Here is an 18,939-nt window from a genome sequence, read left to right as displayed (position 1 = left end):
GGAACCATCAGCACCTATGGAGAAAGGAAAGGAAGAGAGAACAAGAACTAGAACAGTGGTTGAGTCCTTACCTGAGAAGCAGTCCATCCGAAAGGCTTTTCCTTCTGCCGCTCTCAGGATCGTCGCAGCCGCTGAAAGGGAAACACACGCATAGAGAACCAATACTCACCCAGAGGCTGCGCTCTTCCTGAATTCCATTGAAGTGGTTACGCAATCGCCGCTCCGGAGCCACAGGAAAGAAAGAACAGCAGGTTAGTTGCGCAAAGGAAAATAACCATTTACTGTACATTTCAACGCCGCGCTCTCACGCTAGTACTCACCTGCAGTAATTCTGCTCAGCGTTGTGGGGAGACAGCAATCCTTCATCTGGCACCCTCCTAAATCGCACCTGTAAAGGAAATAAGAACAATAGTGGGAACTTTGGCAACAAAGAACATTTAAGCAAACTATACCAAGAGTCTATTGGCATAGAGACTTACCTACAGAGTCACAGTTACTCAGAACTCCGCTACAGCCCGCAGGATCAGTGACGCAACTAGACCCAGAAGAGAGGCTGGAACATTACCGCGCCCCTGCATTCAGTTGCAGGACGGAGAATCCGCCATTGAAACACCTAACGCAAACTCTCCCCTGTGATGAAGTAGTGAGGCAGAGAAGACGCGTACAGGCATTCATCACCCAGCTTTGTGCGACGCACGTGCAGACATTTGTCGCTCAGCATCGTGCGACGCCCCCATGGAGACCAGGTGAGTGCGAAATCTTTATACAATTGCAGCTGCCAAGTGAACTCGCCTGCCAGGACTTGCTATGCGTTTCACAGTTCTTTGGCTATACCACAATAACATATGCAGTGAGGTGCTTGGTATATCTTTTTATGGTAACATTTTGCTCAAACCTTTCCCCCACACTGGCATCTCGTGCATCTGTACTTGATTTAGGTTTGCCTTGTCTGCATTCAAACATTCTTCTTATTGGGTGTTGAATTTGTACTTTGCCTCGACTGTATTTAAACAAACTTTGGGTATTTTCTGCATCATACCATTCAGATATTTGTTGGCACGTGTGTCGGGACGCCCTGGGGACTGCAGCTGCTTTGGGCAGACTCACCAGTTCCTTCCAGCGTCTCCGATTCTGCTCGTGCCGCTGCAGTGTGGTTCCTTCACCCGCGGTCTACTGTGGAGTGTGCAGACTTTCTTACAGCATCCTGTACGGCTCCAGCATCACTTTGGCTTTCCTCAGACCCTCCAGCCTATAGCGATTTTGCGATCCCGCAAAATGCTGCGAAAACGGCCGTTTTGCGCAAAATGCCGCAAAAATGGCAGTTTTGTACAAAAACGGCATCTTTTAAAAAAAATACATTTTTTTTAAACATTTTTTTTTTAAGTAATCTGCAAAAATGACTGTTTAAAAAAAAATAATACTCGGGGTGCTAGGTTCTCAACTTTTTTTTTACACAAGAAATGAAATGCGCTAACACATCTCATCACTTGCGCCCCAAAAAAAGTGCAGCCCAATCCACAAGGGACACATGAATGGGCACATTTTATATGCGCGCCCATTCAGATGGCCTTTTTCACCTCCTTGATCAAATAAAGTGGCGCTTCTGTCAATTTAAAAGTGCATCCCTCATTTCCAAGCAAGATGCACTTTTAAATGTGCAGAAATTGTAGGCAACCCTCCGCGCACGGGATGTGGGGCTGCCACTGCATGACAGGGGCCCTCATTACAACACCGGCGCTAAACCATGGCGCTATTAGCACCATGGTTGCTGCCGGTATTGTAACGAGTCCGCCATGGTGAAATGGGGAAGTACCACCCCATTCCAAGGTTGGCGGGGCGGTACTTCCCCATTTCACCATGGCCCTTCCCCATTCCCATTTTTGCCCCATAGGGCATAATGGGAATGGGGAAGGTGGTAATTACGGTACCGCAAATTGCGGTACCGTAATTAGCACCAAGGTCCCTTTGCGGGTCCATTCCTTAACGGCTGGTAAAACCAGCCGTTAAGGTGGGAACCCGCAAAGGGACCTCGTAATCAGGCGCTAATGGATTACCGGTACCGGTAATCCCTTAGCGCCAGGGTCGTAATGAGGCCCAGGGTCTTTCCTGACCCTGTCATGCATTTCTTTTAAGGTATGAACTGCTGCTGTCGCTTGCATTTCTGTTCCTCAAACAGGATAAAAATGCATTTTTTGGGTCGCATTTTACAGCGGCAGGCACCTGGAGGGCCTTCCCCTGTGAAAGGCTCTGGGAGCTTGCAGAACACTGTCGGGAGAGTGATTCTATTCAAAGTACTGGCTATTTTGATGACAAAAATCTGTTGAATGTTACAATTTGACCTATTTCGTCCAGTACTATTCAATCGATTTTGATAAATACTGAACATGTGTTGCGGGGGTGTCACCTGCTCCCCATGTTCAGTATTTCTGGTCTAGGGTGGTTGCAGAAGTGTTTTCCCCTTTTTCCTCAAAATTGGAGGTGGGGACAGAAAAAAAAGAAAATAACGAAAAAGGGACCCTGCAGAGTCGGATCCGACTCGCGTTCGAGGGACGGATCTGGAACCGCAGGGTTGCAGGGGAAGCGGCAGCGACCAAGCAGTTAAGTAGGGGAGGGGGTGGGGTGGTGGTGGTGAAAGGTACATTTTGGGTTGTTTGGCTGAAGTGCAAATCAATTCGCAGCGAAATTGACTATGGTCAATTCCGCCGCAAATAATTACACTTTGGTCAAACAACCCAGAACACCATTCAAGGCAGCTGGCCAGCGCACAATTTGCGCACCAGCTCAAGCCTGTGGAAATGCACCGGTCACCTTTGAGAATAAGGTGACCTGCTCATTTCCAAAAATGGGTTGTCTAAAAATAGCATATCCTCTGTTCTTTTTTTAAATGCCCCATTATTTGAGGAACTGGGTCAAAATCTACATTTAAAGAAAATAAAAAATGGTTACACTGTGAGAGAGAGGGAGAGTGATGGGTGAGATGTGAAGTGATGGGCAAGAAAGCAGAGGGAGAGCAGTGGGTCAGAGCAGGAAGCGCTGCACAAGAAGCAGAGGAAGCAGTGATGCGGTGGGCGAGAAATCTGAGAGTGAGCAGGGGTACAGAAAGTAGAGGGAGCGTGTGGTCAGTGAGCCAGAAAGCAGAGAGGAAGCGGTTGGCCAGAAAGAGGCAGTGAGCTGCAGATTGGGGAAAAAGGATGAGGGAAGAGTGCGATAGCATGGGAGAAAGGATGCAAGATGCAGAAGCAGCACAAAAGAATGAAGGACTGTATATTGCGGGAGGAATTGTAGAGTGTAAGGTGTGAGTTGGGAGTATGATTTGGAGTGTGGCAGGGGCTGGGCAGTGCAAATTGTGACTTGACAGTGTGACCTAGCACGTGAGTATTTGTATGACAGAGTGAGAGGTTAAGTATTGTAAGTTGTAATAGAGAGTTGGTGAGATGTGTGTTGGCGAGAGAGGTGTGTGGGTGTTTGGGGGATTGGAGAACATAGAAGGGGAATATTTTCAGCATTACAATTGATAATGATCAATTTAGTTAATACTATTAGATAGGCATGAACATTAAACCAGAAATGTAGCCAAATCAAACACTGTTCTGCCATGCCAGAGACATCTCGGACTCTTCCTATTAAAATAATACAAAAGATACATAATAATGATACCCTGGCTCTCTTTTAGCCTTGCACTCTGCCTATGTCCTGCAATGTGGCAAACTTACACCCTCCAGTTAATACAAAATGTCCCGCAAAAATGCTGCAATAAATAAAGGTTTGTGCTGCAAAATTTGCCATTTCATGCCGCAAAATCCTGGAAGGTCTGCCTTTTCCAACCGGACTGGAGAACGTTGTCTCTTGGAGCAACCCAACATCCAGGAGCTTGTGCGCGACTCGCAGCATCTCCATGGCCCTTCTTGCTCACACGTGGTGTTTCTCCTGTTGTCCCAGCAGCCTTCTCCGTTTCACTAGAGCTCTGTGTGCCTCGTGTTCGTTAGCCTCAGCATGGGGTCCAACGTCTACTCCTGCTCGATCCAATAGTGCAGTCACCATCTTTAAATGACCCACGCACGCAAGACTTGGAAAAGCAAAAAGCCTGCATGTTGTACTTCGAGCTCCTGTCACTTTGAACAAACTCCCTCATCCTCCAACTCCCATAACCACCCAGGTACTGAGACGAGGAGGAGTCCATGGATGTCTTTGGACTTTTGACTCTTAGATGGTTTTTCTCATACATTTCACATAAAGGCACATCAGAAACAAAAGGTATTGTGTGAGTTATGGTTACTTGGGTCAAAGGTGGGGGCCTGACCCGAGTAGTGTAGAGAAAAGCATTCTTGACTTCCTCTACAGGGGTAATCCGTTAACTGACAATGGACCATTAATGTCTTGGGTTTTAGAGGGTCTTCCTCATGGAAAAGGGGGGGGGGGTTACTGTGTATTGCCCAATGAAGTCAAAACATCTCTCTAGTAGTTGTCTCCTCCCATGTGATCCTCCCTCATATAGCCACCCTTGGGGTCAGTATCAGGTAGCGGATGCTGTCCCCTGGCCACATGGGAGGAGGTTCCCGGCGGGGAATCCGTGATGACTCTATTGGATTCTGCACACAGTCCTAAAAAGGGTTCTTTCCTAGTGCAATTGTTCCCCACAAGGAAGCTTCTCGATCTTGATATAGCCTGTGTGTTTCATCTCTCACTATTAAAAATGACGTATGCTGAGTGGAGCTGTGCTCTTATTCCATCAGAGAGAATGTAGTGTCTTACTTATAGGGGAGTTCTGTATCAATGAGATGGGTCATGTGGGCTGATTCATGTGCATGATTTGAACTTCTTTTTTTAAATGGCAATTCTATAGCCCATTATTTTTCTGGCAAGCAGTTCTCAAGTTTCCTTGAGGATGTATTTGGTCTATTCTGTCAATATCTTATAGTACTTTTAGGCATGCTGTCTTGTCCTTTAAATTGTAATGTGAAGGTATATGCCTTTGAAGGAGGAGGAAACCTACTCCCTAGACCAAACTCTTTACCAATGCCTAATCACCCGTTCATGCGCTGCTTTTCCCATCTGTTCCACTTGCATCCACTTGAACGTAGTGAGAAGTGTGCAGGATAAGTGACCCCCAAGGTCACACAATGTTTTCAGATGCAACCCTCTGGTTTTAATACTGTAAAATAGTTTACGACTCAAGATTCCCATAATGTGTAACTTGATAGACCTTTTGCATATAGATTACTATGGTGAGTAGCATCTACTCTTACACATAGAATTAACATATTAGTCTGTTTTTCATGTAGGTGCCAGGGTTTAAAGTGCTGGGGATAGGTGAGACGCTCCTAATCTTGAGACCGACTGAACATCTTGTAAATTGTTCAGTTGATTCTAGATCAAGAATGGGCGCATTAGCAGTTGCTTCATGTTGGACTTATTTTAATGTAGGTGAGTTGTTCTGGTTAAATCTGTTAGTTGATTGGGGTTGTCCATTAAAGCAAATATATGGTTTTGGAGATCTACTTGTTATTCGGGGGACAGTTGGAGGGGGAAAATCGCAACACAATTGAGCTGGAGCCTTGTATTATAGCCATAATCTTGTTTTATATAATTTCTGCCTATGTATGCTGTCTTGATATAGGACAGGATTGTTCCACTCCAGGCCTAGAGGGCCAGAATACTGCTGGGTTGTCCGGATATCCCTTATTAGCTCCTTGGGGGGGTGGGGGTGCCAGCCAAACAGGAGCTCAGAACGTGGGCTGTTTTCTCTGGTATGAGCCCATGTTCCGGGCTCCCCCACGGCTGTGCGCCCCTCGCCCTGTGCCACCCTTGCTCCCTTCCTTCTCCCCATACCGCCTTTAGCACCCATGAGTTAACACACGCAGCTGCTAAAGGTGGGGAAATATTGAAAAAAATTAAAATAAAGTAAAAACATACTTTCTCATGTCAGGCGACACTGCGTCTGCTAGAGTCATAATCAACACTGGGAACAGACTCCTGTTGCCAACCCAGTCTCTCAAGACAGGAATAAGTTACGGTTTTCCTTTTTTTACTTTCTTTTCTTAGCCATTAGTACCCACGTGTAGTTACTCGTGAGTGCTAATGACGATCAACACCTCAGCGGCGGGCCCACACTTTCGGTAATGGCACCGCCGCTCTGTGTATTTCGCCTCATTAATGTTCTTTGGAAGAAATGTGCATACATGTAATGTCATTGTATCCAAATGGATGTCATGAATATTAATGAGGTGTATCCTGAAAATCCAATATTTTTCTGGCCTTCAGGGCCTGGAGTTGGACAAACCTGATGTAGCTTTTTTTGTTGGCAACCTTAACAAGGTAAGAATGAGTTAACAGGTAAGAATAGTATAATTTCAATGTAGAGAGGAGTCAAGGAAGGGCAAACATGAAAGACTTTCCTGGTTTTCTATGGGAATATTGTGCAAGACTTTTAGCTACAGTTTTAGTTGGTACATATTGGATTTATACGCTACTTGTGTGTTCTCTCTTTCACTCCTTCCCTTACCCCACTCTATCCACTGGTGTGTCTCTCCTGACTTGCCCAGGTTACCCCGAGAAGAAACCCAAGAACAATTTCCGAGATTTTATCCCTGTGGTACTAACCAGTAGAACTCGCAGTCAGTCAGGTGAGTGATTTATTCCTCCTCCCAGACTGGATTAAGATGTTGTGGTGCACCCTCTGTAAACTGACTTAGCAGCTTTGTTTTACAGCATGCATGACACCCAAAGGAAAGTTACTTGAAGGAAACAAAACAGTGTGGACACAGTTGATGGTCTTTTTATTATATGGCACGCTCTGTAGACTTGATTTGAACCTTTCTGTTAGGGCATTTACAACACCCAAGTGAGTTAGTTGAAGGCAAATGAAGCATTAAGCACACAATAGATTATCATATAGATAATCACCTTATTCTTGTTTATGAAGTTTAGAATGTCCACCAACTGACGTAAACCTCAAAGATTTAAACCATTACAATGGTTTGTGGTACATCAACTATATGATTTTGTTTTTAAAAACAAGCACATTGGACATTTTATTTATTACACTTTTGTTTCAAATATCTTCTATTGCTTCCATAATCAATCAATGAGCATAACAATGCCTTTTTTAAATAAATCACAAAATGTTTTAAACATCATCTTCTTGGTTTGGACTGCTGCCAAATCACTGTCACGTCTTAATATCTTTATCACTCAAAGCAAACAGTGTACATTTCTGCCAACCGTATGTTCTTGTTCAAGGCTCTTAAACTCTAGGAAACAAATGGGATAAAGTGTAGAAAACCAGGTAATTTTCAGACTTACTTTGATCTTCATATTTCTATAGATTTATTTGTGTACACTTGGATATTTATTGTATGTGTTCAACTGGACTGGAGGTTTGTAGTGGACTTTGGGAAGACACAGGAATATATTCTCTGATGCTTTTGGCTGATGGCTCTCTGCCTTGGTCCGTTGTAGGGGTTTTACATTCAATAAAGTTCTGTCCATTATTTATGGGTGTCACAAAGTAAATGCAAGTAAATGATAGGGGGGAAACTTGTTTAGGTTATTCAAAAGGCAATTGTACTCCTACAATTGCAGTCTAAGGACTTTATGTGCTCTAGTTGCTAGATGCCTACTTCCACAACCCAGTTTGCCACACGCATGCCGTTTCTGAAGATTCCTGGTGGCAAAGTGCCATAGTCTGTTCAAAGTTCTTCCTTGTGTCTAGCAGACCAGTGCCATGAGGGTGGTTGTCGTAAGAACTTTATTCGGATAAGAAAATCCATCAAAGCACACATACATACTGAAAATTATCAACATACCATATATACATTTTTTGTTCAAAATTTGAAATTCGTGACTTAGATTTAGCATAAAAATGTAAACAAAGGCGATCAATGCTTTAGTTGCTATTCTCCTTCAGTAGGCATTCTCTCCTTCTCGGTGCTGACTTCACATAGCTGTAAAAAGTCCAAGCCACAAGTGGAGTATCAATCCGATAAAAAGTAGACCAGTGCATGTCTATTTTGTGTAACGCCTACATTTCTAAACCAGGGAGTTAAAAGACTTTGTTACAGTGTTTTATAGACCAGGCACAAACACTACAATGGCAAAGCCGGAAATTTCCAGCGCTGTCCCCCACCTCACCTTCAGCCATTTAGCTGTGATAATTCCCAGCTGGTGTAAATTGATCCTAGCTCTAGTAATGGCTTGTTCAAGAGATAGTTTGAAATACCATTAGAGGCTAACATAGCATAGTTCTGGTTTGATGCTTTTACAAGTTATGTTAACCTTTTCTTAATCTCTTTGTCAAGTCTACTATTTATGGTGGCCAGTTTCTCAAAACTAAAATTATAATCTATTCTATTCACCTGAGTTTTGATAACATGCAGCCATGGATTAATGAATGTATTTCCTTCTGGGATTAAAATAGGCTTAAGAATATGAAATATCAGCCACCTGTGCCATGGGGAGAGATGGGGGAACGGACTGGGAAATGGGACATCGTCCACACTATTATAACTGCACTGTTTGAGCTAATTCTGCATTAAATAAAATTGGATAAAAAAAAGAGAATCAGGAAGCAAAAAACTCTAAACTGGATTTCTCCGGTTTCATGCTGGTACTTTGGAATATTATATTGGCACACATTGTGAGCCCAGGCAGTGTTGGAGTACATGGAACTGCTTTGTCTGATGCTTCTCCCATGGAGGTGGCTGGTAGAGTATGCAGTGGCATAGTTGGGACACCTGTACCTTTTTACTCTGACTGCAGGAACCGGGGGTCAATTGCAGAGGGAGTTGCGAAGTAGTGCAACTTGGATGGTCCATAGCTTTGGCCCACTGCATGAAAGCAGGAGGGCTGTAGGCGATGGGTAGGGTAGTGGTGTGGAAATAAAAGCAGAGCGAAAAGTCACTTTTTGAAGCCTTAGCCATTGGGCCCTTAGAGTGTAGGGATGGAAGAGGTCTTAGATGATGCCTCATTGAGTGTGCAGAGAGGCCTGAGATATCTGATAGTGCTTTAGAATCCCTCCATGAAAAGGTGGACACAGTGGAGCAATCGACTGCTGGTTTAGAGGTGAAGTTTAAGGCCATTGATCGCAAACTCAAACCCTTGAAATGGGGTCTCTGGGATGAATCCCTGAGTTGGGATCCTCTTGGGGAAAATTGTCCGAACATGTTTGTGAACAAAAGGCATTTACAGAGATAAATGTCTGTGCAATGTTGAGAACGCTCAAAGGGCAGCTTATATCATGTTGCTTCTGTTTGGGGATGAAGGATAGCTCAAGAGCAACGTGTTTGTCTTGGAAGCAAGACAGCACGGCGCAGCACAGGTTTGAATCCCAATCCAGTGCTTAAAAACCACTCGCTGGTATTAAGCGTATTATAAATCAACAATACGTTTTATTTATTTATTTTATTTAATGTATTGTGTCTCTTAGTACAAATGTACTTTTAACACAAGAAAACAATCTCATACCAAAAATACAATGTTTAAAAACCAAGACAAAGACAGAAGGATCAGATAGCACACATTTAGACAATGCTTACAAGTAACTTCTAAAAATCCACTGCACATACCTTTAAAAACTCTAAAATATGTATGGACAAACTCAGTTCATTGCAATTTAAAATACTTCGCCATAATTCTTCCTCTGTGGTAGCATACTTCAATGTTAAAATTCTGGTGCACAGGGAACACAAAGTCGGACAGTAGACCATGATGAGTACCATCCATGTGACTCCAATCTCAATCTAATTCTTGTTCCTATGTGCAACGCCTCAAGTATACCCACCAACGACGGCGGGCAACCCCTTTCATGTAACTTCTCCCACAGCAGTGCCCTGAAATGAACAATAACATAAAAATAAATACATTTGGGTTCCAGCAGAGATTGAGGAAGGAGGGCTGGACCTAAGATCAATCCTTCACTCTCACTTTGGCATCACTGACGCCCCTGCGCCTCGCCTCCCTTTTCTAAAATAGTACCTTGTATAACCTCAAGGTCAGCAGGCCTCTTTTGTGTTGTAAAATGTGGCACTTATTGTAATCCTGTAGAATATGGGGGCTAGGGAACAAACTCTGAAAAAAACAGCTTAAAGCAAGAATCTGGTGACTGGGACAACACAATCCAGATTTTTGTTACAATAAATCCTCGGTCCATGAGGAGAGTCTCAGATATGCTAAAATTAGCAAAGCCCATCTGGCCCTGCGAGTCAAAGCCTTGATCTGGCAGCCAACATGACTAAAGTGTGGTATTGAAACCATGTTTTTTCTTTGGTGGATATTGATGCTGCCACAATATTTATTAATTGTGCCAGAGCAGAAGCTGAAGACCGAGAGATAGGTGGGCTTATCACATGATAAACACAGGTAGTTCTTCGTTGAAGCCTGAATTTCCTTCTGGGTTGTAGGTTTACCCCGATTAGCAGAGCGGTGGATGGTCTTTAGATCTTACTGTTTGACAAATGTGTGTGTAAATTGTTTTCTTTCCCTTCCCCCACACTCTAATACTTTCACTTATCTGTTATCTATACCTGCCCCCATACCCCACTGAAAACATTTGAGTTCCGTTTCTCCATTAAGTTGTGATCAAATTGTACGTAACTTGGCTAGGGTGTTGCTTATCACAATTATGTCATTTAGCAATTGAGAGGTTTTCGATTTGGTGTTGTGTAGACTCCTTTGTAATGTAAACAGTGATCACTCTTTCTGACTGTTGAAATGTTGTTGGAAAAAGATATTCTATATTAGAACACCCTAGTGGTGTTTCTGGGAAGCTGATTGGTCAATCTGCGGGCTATACACACTGATATAGCTCGCAGATTGATTACAGCCCACAAATCGGGTATTTGCAAAGCAAGCAGCTTCAACGTTGTATTCTGCAACGTTGAAGCTGCTTGCTTTGGTGTATATGAAAGTGTTCATATTCACCCGTGGTAAATATGAACACTTTCATACACACCAGTAAGCAGCTTCAACGTTGCAGAATACCTTCATATACACCAAAGGAAGCTGCTTCCTTTGGTGTATATGAAGGTATTCATATACACCACTTTCACGTACAGCAAAGCAAGCAGCTTCAACGTTGTATTCTGCAACGTTGAAGCTGCTTACTTTGGTTTATATGAATGTGTTCATATACACCCATGTTCTCAGCAGCATTTTTGTAAAATAACAAATATGTCGTTATTTTACAAAAATGCTGCTGAGATTTCAGGATTGCGCCCGTTATGACAAACCGGCGCAATCCTGAAGGTGCACTGTTGTGCGCTACGAGGACGCCCAGGCCCACTTGAAAATACTGGTGGAGCCTGTGCGTACTGATTTGGCGCAGTGAATCCTGCTTTTTAGTACATTCACTGCGCCAAGTTCAGAATCAGGCCCTGAGTGTGTTCTAATAGCTTTATACACCTGCTGCTCGGGCCGTACCAGGTGTTATGGTCCCTCATACCTCATTAAAGTTAAGTTAACTCGGTCTTCAGGGCCCATAACGCCTGGTACGGCCCTCACTGCAGGTCTATAAAGCTATATTAAGCAATTCTAATGGAATGAATGCAAATGGTCGATGGGAATAATTCACTTTTTTTTCTTTTCTTTTTTTTTTTAAACTTCTTTTTATTCATTTAGCGTGGCAGCAAAAAAGACAGGCGAACATCGCCAGACAGGTACAATACAGGAACAATAAGTACAGTGCAGGTAAAACATGGGTTACAACACAGATGTGTACAGCCGTTGGGCACCTTCATAACATAAACAACACGAAGTCCGGGAGCTATGGTGGAGGCGTGAGCCCCGGTCGGTGGGGAGAGGTGGCTAGAGGAGATGTGGCTGGCGTCACGTTCAGACCTGACATATAAGATCATCGGAACCTGAGCCAGATATTCCTGGGCCTAGAGTGAGTGGGTTGTAGGAGAGACCAAGCTTCCTCCGAGTCCGAGGCCCACGTGACCGCTCTCAGCCACTGGGCGTGCGTGGGAGGCCAGGGGCGAAGCCAGCACAGCAGGATGGAGCGAACAGCCAGAAGCATGCAGAGGCCCGCTAGTTTTCTGGAGTTCCGGGGGAGGTCCGGGAGGTCGTGAAAGAGGCATACCACCGGGGAGGGATTGATGGGGTAGTCGAGTATGGCTGACACCGTCGAACAGACCGCTTCCCAAAACTGTGAAAGGCGAGGGCAGGACCAAACCATATGAATGTAATCAGCCGCATCGTGGCCGCACCTGGGGCAGCTAGAGGAGTGATCATTGGACATGTGGTGCAATCTGATCGGGGTATAGTGGAACCTATGTAGGATTTTAAACTGTATCAATTTGAATCGGGAGTTGAAGGACACCCTGTGTATGCGATCACATAAGTGCGCCCAACGCTCATCAGACATTTCAACACCCAGGTCCACCTCCCACGCCCGCCTCAGCTTAGTGAATTTTGGAATAGATCTGGATTGCAGCATAGTGTATAGTCTTGATATTTTACCTCTAGTGGGTGAGGGTGAGGTGAGCTCCTCAATGATAGGGTCATCCGGTGGTAGAGCCGGAAACGTCGAATAATTACGCTTAAGGGTCCTGCGAAGAGATGAATATTGGAGCCACACACTCCGGCCTCTTCTCAAGGACAATGGGAGGTCGGGCCACTCAACAAATATTCCCTGATCGAACACATCACGCAGCAACTCATATCCCAATTCAGCCCAGCGCTGGGCCATGGCCGATGGTACCCGTGGGACCCCAGGTAGGAAGTTCCATAGTGGGAGGTTTCCATGGAAGATGTGAGTTATGCCAAGCAATTTCCACGTTTTGGCTAGTGCCAGGGATGTGCAGGTAACTGGGCTCTGTGAGTCCAGCTCCCGAAGGGTGGGCTGTATCAACAGGGAGCGAATGTCGCGGTCGCAGACTGCAAGCTTCTCGAGTTTGACGTGTGGGGGGGGGTCAGTTGTGTCGAACCAGTAGGATGTATATTGAATTTGGGATACCAACCAGTATTTAAAGAAGTCAGGGGCGCTGAAGCCCCCGTGAGCCATGGGGGTAGATAAGGTGTCCAGTTTAAGGCGGACCGCGCCCGAGTGCCAGAGAAAGGAACTGACCGTGCGATTCAATTCCCGGAAGAAACCATCTCCCGGCCACAGGGGGATGTTAGCGAACTTGTACAGTAACTGGGGTAACGCCACCATTTTCAGTAGGCCTATCCTACCTGCAAGGGATATTGGAAGTTTGTCCCAGGCTAGGACCTTAGATGACAAATATACGAGATACTTTTGATAGTTCTCATTGAATGTCAACGCTCGATGACGTGTTATCTCGATCCCCAAATAGGTGAAAGTAGACTGAGCCCATGTGAACCCCAGGGTATCCGGGGGGGGGAGGGTGCATTCTGTAAGAGGGAAAAGTGTAGATTTCGAACAATTCACCTTGAGGCCAGAGATCCGACCGAAGTGCTTGACGTCTTCCAGTATTGGGAGCAAATTGACAGAAGGAGAAGGTATAAGCAGCAAGGCGTCATCGGCGTATAAGGACACTATGTCTGCCTGGCCCGCAGTACGGAGTCCTCTATGTGCGTGAAATTGACGGAGCATGTCAGCGAAGGGCTCTATTGCTATAGCGAAGATCAGGGGAGAGAAGGGGCATCCCTGTCTCGTCCCTCTAGCAATCCCAAAGAGGGGGGGAACAATGGTCACCTGTACGGACCCTAGCCACAGGGTCGGAATAGAGCAATCTGACCCAGGAGAGAAAAGAGGGGCCAAACCTACAGCTCTCAAGAACCCTCCACAAGTACCTCCATGAAACCGAATCAAACGCCTTCTGCATGTCGAGGGTGGCCGCTACCGCGTGTGTCTCGGGATTTATTCTATTAATTATGTTGAAGAGGCGTCTAAGGTTCAGGGAGGTGGAGCGACCGGGAACGAATCCCCCTTGATCCGGATGGATGACAGATGGCAAGAGGGGAGCTAACCTAAGTGCCAAAGCCTTAGCGAATATTTTGACATCGCAGTTTATAAGTGAAAGTGGGCGGTATGATCCGCATTGTGAGGGGGGTTTGCCGGGTTTAAGAAGTACCGTAATCGTGGCTTCGCGGAGAGAGGGGGGGAATACCCCAGCTTCAACCGACTCTTCCCAGAGAACTAACAGGTGAGGAAGCAAAAGTCGTTTATAGCGCTTATAAAATTCAACTGGGATACCATCCGAGCCGGGGGCCTTCCCCGAAGATAAGGAATCCACCGCGTCAGAGAGTTCCTCAAGCGTAAGTGGGGAATCAAGAGAACCCGCAGACTCCGGAGAGAGAGTCGTCAAGGGAAGGGTGTCGAGGAAGGAGTCGATCTCTACCGCTGGCACCTCATCGGTGTTGGAATATAGGGTTCCGTAGAATTCGAAGAATTCATTGTTGATGGCTTGTGAGGCGACAGCCATAGAGCCATCCGGTCTCTCAATCCCTAGTATATGTGGGGACCCCGTCTCGTGACGAATCAGCCTCGCCAGAAAACGGCCTGGGCGCTCACCCTCCCCGTATCTCCTTGCCATGCCAGGGTTATCCAAAAATTTTTGCTCGCGTTCTGCCAGGGATCGGAACGTATCCAGCTCTGCCCCGATGTCAGCCAGGGTTCCCGGAGTGGAGTGAAGTGAACATTGGGCCTCAAGGGTCGATAACTTGGATTCGCTCTCTGCTAGGTTTCTACGGATCGATTTAAGAACCCCGTTCTCCTTCGACAGCGCCATCCCTCTGATGTAAACCTTGAAGGACTCCCATAGAGTGGCCTGTGATGTTACCGATCCTGTGTTTGTCTCAAAGAACTCCTCGATAGATAGCTCGAGCTCAGAGCAAAATTCCGGGTCTAGCAGGGAAAAGGGCTTCAGTCTCCAACGCCGGGTACAGCCAGGGTCTGGCCCCCAATTCATGGTAATGGTCACTGGAGAGTGGTCAGATAGGGACCTGGGAAGAATCTGTAGCTGTGTAACATTCTTAACCAGAACATTGGAGATCACCCACCTGTCAATACGGGAGTAAGAGTCATGGACCGAAGAATAGAAAGAATAAACGCGGGAATCCGGGTAAAAGAACCTCCATGCATCGACCATGGCGAGACGGGGAAGAGACGATAGCGCAGCATAGGCTGCTCTAGAGAGCTGTCGAGGCCTGGACCCAGACCTATCGAGGGTTACATCAAAAATTGTGTTGAAATCCCCCCCCCAGAGGATAGGGACAAGGGGGAAGCTATCGAGAAGGGATGAGACCTGTACATAGAATTCTGGGTCATCTATATTGGGGCCGTATATGTTCAGTAGGACTGTCTCCCTATTTTGGAGCATAGCATGAAGCAGTACATATCTGCCCTGGGGATCTATGTGTGAGGAGATGAGAGTGAACTTGAGACTCCTATGGATGAGGGTCATGACCCCGCGGCTTTGGGAAGAGAAATCAGTGGAGAATCTGTGGGGTCCCCATGATTTGGCAAATCTTATGCACTGTTCCGTGCGGGCATGCGTCTCCTGTAAGAAGAGAACCTTGGATCTATGACGCTCGGCCAGTAGCAGTAGCTGCCTCATCTTTTTATAGTTACCCAACCCCCGAACATTCCAGCTCATAAAAGTCAAGTCACTCCCAGACATTGAAGTGAGAACAGAAATATCAGAGAAAGTACCCATAGCCAGTGGGCCAGTTGAACCACACTGCAGTAACAGTCATGGAGTACCATATCGCGGTCCGTAATTGCTGCCAACGCCAAGCTTTTTGTAACGTAACCCCCAACATGTTCCACCCCCACCCACATCCCCCCCCCAATCAGAGGGATGACAATCCCAAAACCCCCCAACAAAAACCAAACCAGTGGCATCAGCGCCTGGGGGCCTGCAGGCCGAATTGGCCGTGTCTCTCCGGGCACTGCAGGGCAAGTGAAATGACAAGTGCCAATAGTGAAAAACTTGTACGTAGCTTGGGCGGAGATATTGCACATGTTAATGCGGCACGTTTTCATGACAATGATCATTTTAAACAGAGTACAGAATATAAAACCAGCATGACTCCAGTATAGGAAGGTGGCAGGATGCGGGTCTTCCTTGTCCGGGCTGGAGGGTAGCAGTAGGATCTTGGACAAAGAGGGGGCATTAGCCTGGGAAATGCTTGTCCAGGAACTTGGAGGCCTCTTCTGGAAGAGTGAAGAAGAACACCCGGTTGGCGTGCTCCACCCGGAGTTTGGCGGGGTAAAGCATGGCATATTTAACTGAGAGATCACGCAGTCTGCGTTTTACCGCCAGGAAAGTCTTGCGCTCACGTTGAACGGCCACAGAGAAGTCCGGGTAGAGGTGAATCCTCGCACCGCCCAGTGAGAGCTCCCCCTTGAGCCTCGCGGCCTTGAGGAGGGCATCGCGGTCACGGTAATTCAGCACACGGGCTATGATGGGCCGAGGAGGAGCGCCGGGCTTGGGTTTAGCCGTTAGGGCTCGGTGCGCGCGCTCTATGGAAAATTGCGGGGAAAGTTTGGGTGAGTCGAGGAGTGTCAGCAATGTATGTTCAACAAAGTCTTCCATTGATTCGTGAACTTCGTTCTCAGGAACGCCGATGATACGAAGGTTATTGCGTCGTGATCGGGATTCCAAGTCCTCATTCTTCCTCTCCACATCGAGGACCCGATTGGAGAGGGCAACGACCTCAGAGCGTAGAGCCCCCAATGCATCTTCAGCGGAGCCCACCCTTGTCTCGACCTCCGCTACCCGGCTATCCGTCCTCTCAATATGGGCCTTGATAGAGGATATTGTACCGTTCATATCATCTAGTTTTGAATGGAGTGCGGTGAAGCCCTCCCGGATAAAATCCATCATGTTTTGGGACTCCGGTGCTGTGGCGGACGATGAAGCGGGCGCTGGAGCCTGCTCGGTGGCTTCTTCCGGTGGTCTCACCGATGACTTCGCAAACAGATTGATGGAGCTCTGTCTCTTTGAGGCCCCCTTGGTCATCCTGGCAAGGTTGGAGTTCCAATAGAGTAAATGGGGGGTCTCGGTAGCTCGAGGGGGTAAGGTGTAAGAACCTCGCGGGACGTGTTTTTCGGGGGGGGAGGTCGGCGCCTGTAGGCCCGATGTGTTGGGGCCGTGGCGGCACGTGAAGACAAAGTCAGGAGAGATTCAGGTGAGAGTGGCCCAGGGGCCGAAAGCAGTGGTATGTAGTGGCCACTGCGGGGGCCGGTCGGTAGTTCAGGCGAGTCTGTAGGATGTGTAGGGAGGAGCCCTGATCGACCCCCCAACGAAATGGACAGGCTGAGACTCCAAATCAGCGATATAAAATGAGCCAAGTCCCAAGGATTTTCAGACCGTGGGGTCCCCGAGAGTGGATGACTGGGTCCTTTTGAGAGATTGCCAGATCAGCAGGGGAGAGGGGCTCTCAGGCAGTGTAACTCCGGGGCGAGGCCGACCGCGCTGGGCGAGCACCAGCACACAGAAGGGTGGGCCCCAGGTTGCTGAGGCCGGCGCTACCCCAACGCACCACGTACCTTATTGGGCCCGGGGCCCCACAGTGTGTGTCCACAGGGGGAGCACGGTGCTAGGTGTCCAGGGAAGCACCGCCGCTCGACCCCTCCGCAGCAGCCACTCCAGCCGTCCGCCCCCAAGTCGAGAAGGACCTCGGTCCGAGGGGAGCCAAATCACAGCGGCGGTGAGGGCATGCCGCGAGGCGGCGCCGGGCTGTATATGTGCCGCCCCACCGCGGAGGCCCCACAGACTGTAGACCCCCGGCGGGGGCAGGCGAGGATCCCCGCTGGGGTTCGAGACGGCTCCAGCCGTTCGAGAAGCCCGACCCGCAGCCGAGGAAGGACGACGCAGGTGGGGGAGGGGCGGAAAGATCACTGGTTCTCGGGGCTCCGGCCCCGTTCCGCGTCAGGGTTCGGCCCAGATGGGGCCCAGATCGTCCTCGATCGTGTCGCGCCCTCCGCGGCCCGGGTCACAGCGGCGGCGAGGGCACACCGCGAGACGGCGCCGGGATCCACGCGGCCGCGGCTGTGTGTGTGTGCTGTCCCTCCGCGATGGCAGGACACGCAGGGTCCGGGCTCCGGCGGGGGCAGGCGAGGATCCCCGCTGGAGCTTGTGACGGGTCCAGCCGTTCGAAAAAGCCCGGCTCGGCTCGCAGCCGAGGAAGGACGTCGGCTTGAGGCCGCTCTGCAGGTGGGGGAAGGGTGGAGAGATCGCTGGTTCTCGGGGTTCCCGGCCCCGTTCAGTGCCAGGATTCGACCCAGACGGAGCTGGGGTCGTCCTTGATCGTGTCGCGTCCTCCGGGGTCCGGTGCGGATCAAAGAAGGTGCCGCAAGATAGGATCCTGTGACTGCCTGCCTCGGAGAGTCACGTTCAGGCGGCCATCTTGTTCGGCGCTCAACAGCGCCCCCCACTTTTGTTTTCTTTTCTTGATCAAGTTCGATTGTAGACATACTCCCATATATCTCTACATAGTGTTCTCACCAAACATTGACATCAATAATCCCTCTATATATGATCAGTATAGAGCGCCAAAGTTGTAAATTCATGGTAAGGCTGGGATATTGACCTCTTATGACACTATGACTGGGAAAAAAGCATTCTTATTACAGACAACATGGGAGAGGATCTTTATTTGACTGACAAAGGAATAACACCTGAAGAAGAAGGATTGGCATTTGGGCGACCAACGGCAGATGTGGGGTAGTCACAAGGGCTAAAGAACAAAAAGGACCCTTTATCTTTATACCAGTGTTTATACATCTGAAAGCCATTGTTTTAAACAAAAAAAGAGTAGTATGTAGAATTTGAAAAAGAAATTGAAAAGCGTTTCAATGATTTAAACAGTGCTCCTAGATAAGAAAATATGATATCCATTTATGGATACCACATTCTACCTATTGCCAATATCTAACAGTGCATATAATCACAATACAAAAATTGTAACTTTAAAAACGTTCATAAATCCTTCACAGTACTCAATTGCAAAGAAATCATAAAGCAATTGAAA

General features: G+C 47.5%; 1 protein-coding gene across 10 annotated transcripts in view; it reads left to right on the top strand.

Annotated features, from left to right (window-relative positions):
- BCORL1 (BCL6 corepressor like 1) overlaps positions 1-18,939 on the top strand; it is a 1,509,155-nt gene that overhangs the window by 678,471 nt on the left and 811,745 nt on the right. For 9 of the 10 annotated variants that reach the window (XM_069612962.1, XM_069612963.1, XM_069612961.1 and 6 more), the window contains one exon: positions 6,543-6,623. The exons of the other annotated variant lie outside the window; for it this stretch is intronic. In XM_069612962.1, the coding sequence (XP_069469063.1) occupies positions 6,543-6,623 (81 nt within the window). The remainder of the gene's footprint in view (positions 1-6,542; positions 6,624-18,939) is intronic. 10 annotated transcript variants of the gene reach the window in all.

Source organism: Ambystoma mexicanum, chromosome 5p (genome assembly GCF_040938575.1).
Source record: "Ambystoma mexicanum isolate Mex_15411 chromosome 5p, UKY_AmexF1_1, whole genome shotgun sequence".
NCBI lineage: Eukaryota > Metazoa > Chordata > Amphibia > Caudata > Ambystomatidae > Ambystoma > Ambystoma mexicanum.
The sequence above is the reverse complement of the archived record's forward strand: the minus strand, read 5'-3'. Positions and strand labels throughout refer to the sequence as shown.